We start from the raw sequence: 7855 nt of genomic DNA, 5'->3' as shown, positions 1-7855 counted from the left end.
ACTTACACACACACAGACTTACACACACAGACATTCTCAGACACATACACACACAGACAAACTCTCATACACTGACACACTCATATAACTAACTCAGACACACATGCTGACAGACAAACACATGATACCCAGACTCTCTCACATATACACAGACAGACACCATACTCATATACATATACATATATATATTTATACACAAATAGACGTAGACACACGCACACAACCAAACTCATACACACAAACTCTCTCTCTCTCTCACATACACACACATACACACACTACGGAGGCTATTTGATCCATCCAGTCCATGCAGACTGAAAGAAAGGAAGATTTCCGGTCCAAACCCATTCCTGATCTGAGGAAGGATGCTCTGACTTTGGATGGATTGCAACAAAGTTTTACCAGACTGAATCCTGTCATGACAGGAATGATGTGTGGAGAGAGCCTGGATGGGTTAGGACTATACTCACTGGAGGTTAGAAGAATGAGGGGGAGCCTAAAGAAACCTATAACATTCTAACAGGACTAGACAAAGTAAATACAGGAAGGATGTTCCCACTTGACAGGGAGTGCACAACCAGGGCTCACAGTCTCAGGATAGGGGGTAGGCCATTTCAGACTGAGATGGGGGAGAAATGTCTTCACCCAGAGAGTGGGGAGCCTGGGGAATTCTCTGCCACAGAAAAAGTTGACCTTAAAACAGTGAATATTTTTGAGAAGGAGTTAGACCATAAGACCATAAGACATAGGAGCAGAAACTAGGCCATTCAGCCCATCTAGTCTGCTCCACCATTCAGTCATGGCTGATACGTTTCTCAACCCCATTCTCCCAATTTCTTCCTGGAACCCTTGGTCCCCTTGATACTCAAGAACCTACCTAACTCCGTGTTAAATACACTCAGTGACCTGGCCTCCACAGCCTTCTGTGGCAGTGAATTCCATAGATTCCCCACTCTCTGGCTGAAGAAGGTTTTCCTTATCTCTGTTCCAAAAGGGTCTTCCCTCTACTCTAAGGCTGTGCCCTCAGGTCCTAGTCTCTCCTACCAAAGACCTTCCCAGCATCCACTCTGTCCAGGCCATTTAGTATTTTGTAAGTTAGAATTAGATCACCCCTCATTCTTCTAAACTCCCTGAGTATAGACCCAAAGTCCTCAAACATTCCTCATATGTTAAGCTTTTCATTCCTGAGACCATTCTCATGAACCTCCTCTGAACACGCTCCAGGGCCAGTCCACCCTCCCTGAGATATGGGGCCCAAAACTGCACACAGTACTCCAAACGTGGTCTGACCAGAGCGTTACAGAGCCTCAGAAGTACATCTCTGTTTTTATATTCAAGTCCTCTCAAAATAAATGTCAACTTTGCACTTGCCTTCCTAACTACTGATTCAACCTGGAGAGAATCCTGGACTAGAACTCCCAAAGCTCTTTGCACTTTAGACTTCTGCATTTTCGCCTCAGCTAAAAAATAGCCCATGCTTCTATTCTTCCTAACAAAGTGATGACCTCGGACTTTCCCACACTGTACTCCATCTGCCACCGCTTTGCCCCCTCTCCCAACCTGTCCAAATCCTTCTGCCGCCTCCCCACCTCCTCGGTGCTATCTGTCTTTGTAAGTTAGATGTAATTTTTCAGGCGAAAGGGATAAAAGGGTATGAGGAGAAAGTGGGAATGGGGACTGAGTTGGATGATCGACCATGATCATATTGAATGACAGAGCAGACGCGAGGGGCTGAATGGCCTACACTGCACCTATTTTCTGTTTCTAGCTCTTGATCTATAGCCCTTTCGGTAACACAATGTCCAAGTGTTTCATAATTGTTATGCAAAGGAGGGACACATTGTTGAAGGCTCCTGTCTTGCACCCATCAGGACAAACACAAGAATGCCAGATTTTGAATGATCAAAATCATTTATCCCACAGGAGATAAAAGGGTGAAGAAGCTGATTGGCTGACAAGTCAGAGAAAGTGAGGTCTGCAGATGCTGGAGATCAGAGCTGAAAATGTGTTGCTGGAAAAGCGCAGCAGGTCAGGCAGCATCCAAGGAGCAGGAGAATCGACTTTTCGGGCATGAGCCCTTCTTCAGGAATCACCAAGTCACCAAGTTCCTGACAGATTAGGGAGTGGCAAATCTAACCGCACTATTGTAAAAAAAAGAAGGGAGAGATAACAAGCAAAGATTGACAGACCAGTTGTGGGGAAAATGCTTGAGTGTGTTCATAAAGACGTGATAATACAACAGTTGGAAAACATTAACGGGATTGGTCAAAACTACCATTGGTTTAAGAAAGGCAAATCATACTCAACAAATCTATTGGAGTTTTTTTTGAGGATGTAACTAGGAGACTAAAGAGAAACAGTGGATTTGGATTTTCAAAAGGCTTTTGATATGATCTCTCAATGAGGCCCCTTTATTCTGAGATGATTTATAGAAGCCCTACAATGTGGAAGCAGGCCATTCAGCCCATCAAGTCTACACTTATCCTCCAAAGAGCATCTCACCCAAACCAAACACCTTTCACCCCTTCCCTGTAACCCTGCATTTCCCATGGCTAGCCCACCCAGCCTGCACATCTCTGGACACTACGGACAATTTCCCATGGAGAAAGTGAGGTCTGCAGATGCTGGAGATCAAAGTTGAAACTTTATTGCTGGAACAGCACAGCAGGTCAGGCAGCATCCAGGGAACAGGAGATTCGACGTTTCGGGCACAGGCCCTTCTTCAGGAATTTCCCATGGTCAATCCGCCTAACTTGTGCATCTTAGGACTGTGGGAGGAAACCGGAGCACCCAGACGAAACCCACACAGACACGGGGAGAGCGTGCAAACTCCACACAGACAGTCACCCAAAGCTGGGATTGAACCCAGGTCCCTGGTGCAGTGAGGCAGCAGTGCTAACCACTGAGCCGCCATGCCACCCTATCAGGCAGTGCATCCCAAACTACTCATGTGTGTGGAGAAAGGTTTCCTCATCACTTTTTGCTTCTTTTGCCAATTACTTTTAAACCTGCACTACCCTCCCCTCCCCCCAATTCTCAAATGTGCCCATCTAAATCCTTCCTCTATGTGATGAAGGTTTCTGCCCCTCCCACCCTCACAGGCAGCGAGCTCCGGATTCCCACCGCCCTCTGGGGAAAACATGTTTCCTCACATCGCCTACTCTACGGTGTTTAAACCTCTCTGTGTTTAATTTGCAAATTCATTCCTCTACATTCTCCCCGCTAGCTGATGACTTATTGTCTGGACTAGGCAATGTAATGTCCTTAACTCTAGTCAATCAGATCCCATCCTTGTCCCTTCCCAGGCATCCCGTCTTCAGTCCTCCATAATCAACACTCACCTCACTTCCTCATCTCTCCTCAACACTATGTTTTCTGAGAATACTTAGCACCAAATAGTGTCATAGAGCTGTACAGCACAGAAATAGACCCCTCGGTCCAACTCTTCCATGCTGACCAAAGATCCTAAATTAGTCCAGTCCCACCTGCCAGCACTTGGCCCATGTCCCTCTAAACCCTTCCTATTCATATACCCATCCAGATGCCTTTTAAATGTTGCAATTGTACCAGCCTCCACCACTTCCTCTGGCAGCTCATTCCATACACGCACCACCTTCTGTGTGGAAAAGTTGCCCCTAAGGTCTCTTTTAAATCTTTCTCCTCTCACCCTAAACTTTATTACTCTTGAGTATTCATCCTATTCCTGCCTGGCACCCCTCAGCCTCCGACGCTCCAGGGGAAAACAGCCCCAGCCTGTTCAGCCTCTCCCTGTAGCTCAAACCCTCCAACCCTGGCAACGTCCTAGTAAATCTTTCCTGCACCCTTTCAAGTTTCACAACATTTCCTCCATGGATCTTGCCCTTCCTGGAAACAGGTTTCGGGAATAGCCGCAGTATCGTATTTCCATACGGCACCTGTATGTATAGCTCAGCAAACGTATGTTGCCCCTCCATCATTGCCCTTGCTCAGCCCTACAGAGGGCATTTCAAAATCAGTCAGAATGCTGTGTGCCTGGAGTCACGTGTAGGTCAGACGAGGTTAGGATGGCAGATTTCCTTCTCTAAAGGACATTAGTGAACCTGATGGGGCTTTACAACAATTGGAAATGGTTACACAGTCAACCATTATTAGACTTTTAATTCAGATTTTCCTTTTTTAAATTGAATTTAAACTCCATGGCAAGACTCAAACCCGGGCCCCCAGACCATTCTCTGGGTCTTGGGATGGCGTGTCTAGTGATAACACCACTAGCCCATCGCCTCCCTCTCTACAGCGATAGCTCCGTATACATCAATGTCATTGCAACCAATATGCCCCTTATAATGTTATACAATATGAAGGCAAACAGCCCCAGGCAGTTTGAAGAACAGAAAGAGCTTTCAATAACAATCAGGTGGAAATGATGTTATTATTTATCAGAGTGGTAAGGTATTAGCATAACATGAATAATAAATCAAATTTTATCCGCCTCTTGACAGCTACAATGTAGGGGAACAAAAATAACTTAAATTAAACAATATGTGACTGACAAACGCAATACAACACAAACTAAAAGGCAGCCGAATCTCCCACAATATCCCAGAGGGGGTCTCACCATCAACTAACACTAACCACTGATAACCAACATTCACAACAGCAGTGCGGACCAGCTACAAGGTGCACGGCAGGAACTCACCAAAGATCCCCTGGCAGCACCTTCCAAACCATAAACCATAAAACATAGGAGCAGGCCATTCAGCCCATCGAGTCTGTTCTATCATTCAATGAGATCACGGCTGGTCTGATAATCCCCAACTCCACTTCCTTGATTCCCTTCCCGATTAACAATCCCCCTCTCTCAGCCTTGACGAGACTCAATGCCCCAGCCTCGATGGCCCTCTGTGGTAAAGAATTCCACAGATTCACTTCCCACAGAGGGAAGAAATTCCTCCTCATCTCACGTAAGTCAGACCAGGTGAGGATGGCCAATGTCTTTCTGTAAAGGGCGTTAGTGAACCAGATGGGTTTTTCCAACAATTGGAAATGGTTACACAGTCATTGTTCGACTCTGAATTCAGATTTTGCTTTTTATTTGAATTCAAACTCCATGGTAAGATTCGAACCCAAGTCCCCAGGGTCTGTCTTAGACTCTGCCTCTGTAAGGAGATGACGGCATCATGGGATTATCTCTGGATTGTTAGACTTTCCCTCCATACCAGGCAACATGCTAGTAAATTTGCTCTGAACCCTTTCCAAAGCTTCCACGGGTAATGTCCTGGGGACCCAGATTCAAATCCTACTGTGACAATTTAACTCCACAATAAATCTGAGTTTAAGAATCTTAGGGTGACCATTGTCAGTGGGAAAATTCTTGGTGTTCAGGGATGTGCAAGTTACATGGGGTTAGTCAACGGAAGTGCAGGGTTAGGATGGGGTGGTGGATTTATGACACTAATGTCGGTAGAGTTGTGGATAGTGCTGAAGGATGTTGTAGGTTACAGAGGGACATAGATAAGATGCACAGCTGGGCTGAGGGGCAAATGGAGTTTAATGCGGGAAAGTGTGAGGTGATAGTAACAGGAATACAGAATACTGGGCTAAATGGTAAGATTCTTGGGAGTGTAGATGAGCAGAGAGATCTCAGTGTCCAGGTACATAGATCCTTGAAAGTTGCCACCCAGGTTGATAGGGTTGTTAAGAAAGCATACGGTGCGTTAGCTTTTATTGGTAGAGGGACTGAGTTTCGGAGCCATGAGGTCAGGCTGCAGCTGTACAAAACTCTGGTGCGGCCGCGCTTGGAGTATTGTGTACAGTTCTGGTCACTGCATTATAGGAAGGATATGGAAGCTTTGGAAAGAGTGCAGAGGAGATTTACCAGGATGTTGCCTGGTTTGGAGGGAAGGTCTTATAGGGAAAGGCTGAGGGAGTTGAGGCTGTTTTCATTAGAGAGAAGAAGGTTGAGAGGTGACTTAATTGAGACATACAAGATAATCAGAGGGTTAGATAGGGTGTTCAGGGAGAGCCTTTTTCCTCGGATGGTGTTGGCTAGCACAAGGAGACAGCTTTAAATTGAGGGGTGATAGATACAGGACAGATGTCAGAGGTGGGTTCTTTACCCAGAGAGTAGTAGGGACATGGAACACACTGCCTGCAACAGTAGTAGATTTGCCAACTTTATGGGCATTTAAATGGTCATTGGATAAACATATGGATGAAAATGGAATAGTGCAGGATAGATGGGCTTCAGATTGGTCCCACAGCTCAGCACAACATCGAGGGCCGAAGGGCCTGTACTGCGCAGTAATGTTCTATGTCCTATGTTCTATCTGGGTGGGATGCTCTTCAGAGGGTCAGTGCAAACTCACAAGGCCAAATGGCCTCTTTCCACACTGTAGGGATTCTAACCAGCGCGGTGGTCAATCCTACAGATACTGTCAGAAGTCCCACGACACCAGGTTACAGTCCAACAGGTTTATTTGAAATCACAAGCATTCGGAGCGCTGGTGAAGCCAGGTCACCTGATGAAGGACTGTGCTCCAAAAGCTTGTGGTTTCAAATAAACCTGCTGGGCTCTAACCTGGTGTCGTGGGACTTCTGACCTTGCCCACCCTAGTTCAACACCGGAACCTCCACATCATGGCGACAGACACTGGGCATTACTCGTTCACACACACACCCCCACCTCCAATACCCTGGCTAGCCGTGCATGGCTGTTCTCTCACTGTTGGCCCACCCAAGACTTTTGGAATTTTCCATCTCTGATCAGGATTACCATGAACTATTAAGTTTTCTTTTTTTAAAATTCCCTTTCATATGAGTGGGTGACAAAACAGGATTTAATTACCCAAATGTGTGAAGAGGTTCCTGGCAACTTGAAGTAAGGCCTGTAGAGAGAGGGGGAGAGAAAGAGAACGGGTTTTAGTAACAGTTCGATGATTAGTATGGTCAATGGGCAAACAGACATCAATCCAGAGTTCACCGTTAATGAACACAGCTCTTTCATATTATTATTCCAGTGAAGAAGGGTAACTGGACTCAATATGTCAATGCTGCTTTCTCTCCACTGTTGCTGCCAAATCTGCTGAATTAGAGTCAGAGGCATCTACAGACTGGAAACTGGCCCTTCAGCCAGCTTTCATAATTAAACTAGTCCCATTTGCCTGTTAGGTCCATATCCCTCCATACCCCTGTTTCTCAAATGAAAAAAATCATACTCGCCTCCACCACTCCCTCTGGCAGCCTGTTCCAGACACTCACCACCCTCTGTGTGAAAAGATTGCCCCTCTGGACCTTTTGTATCTCTCCCCTCTCACCTTCAACCTATGCCCTCAGTTTTAGACTCCCCTACCCTCGGGAAAAGCTATCCTCTATCTACCCCATCTATGCCTCTCATGCCTCTTGAAGTCATCCCTCAGTCCCCCTGTGTTCCAGGGAAATAATCCCGGCCTATTCAACTTCTCCTGGAACTCAAATTGTATTCAATTGTTCCAGCAATTTCTATTTTAGTTCCATATTATTACATTTATTCCTTCTCTTTCGTTGTCTCACTGACTATCCCTCCGGTGTCATCAATCACAAGATATGAATAGGAGTCATGACGCACATTTCCCAGCTTTGACTGCAGCCATCCAGAGGTGCAGAACATCAAAGCTGCTTCTGAACCTCCCTGAAGCAAACACAGGTTTCAAATTCACACACAATCACTGACACACTCTCTTGCTCACACTTACCCTCTGTCACTCCCACACACTCTAGTTATATACACACACTCGCACACACATATCCGCTGATGTTCACTCACACGTTCTCTATCACACACACACACACACACACACACACACACACACACACACACACACACACACACACACACACA

The 7855-nt window shown here is 45.9% G+C and overlaps 1 protein-coding gene across 1 annotated transcript in view; it reads right to left on the bottom strand.

Moving 5' to 3' along the window:
- The window catches only part of LOC122551083 (cGMP-dependent 3',5'-cyclic phosphodiesterase), a 76818-nt gene that overhangs the window by 23417 nt on the left and 45546 nt on the right, over positions 1-7855 (bottom strand). Inside the window, exon 7 of the mRNA XM_043692725.1 lies at positions 6824-6863. Coding sequence (XP_043548660.1) covers positions 6824-6863 — 40 coding nt within the window. The remainder of the gene's footprint in view (positions 1-6823; positions 6864-7855) is intronic.

The sequence above is a fragment of the Chiloscyllium plagiosum genome, chromosome 6 (assembly GCF_004010195.1).
Source record: "Chiloscyllium plagiosum isolate BGI_BamShark_2017 chromosome 6, ASM401019v2, whole genome shotgun sequence".
Classification (NCBI taxonomy): Eukaryota; Metazoa; Chordata; class Chondrichthyes; order Orectolobiformes; family Hemiscylliidae; genus Chiloscyllium; species Chiloscyllium plagiosum.
The sequence above is the reverse complement of the archived record's forward strand: the minus strand, read 5'-3'. Positions and strand labels throughout refer to the sequence as shown.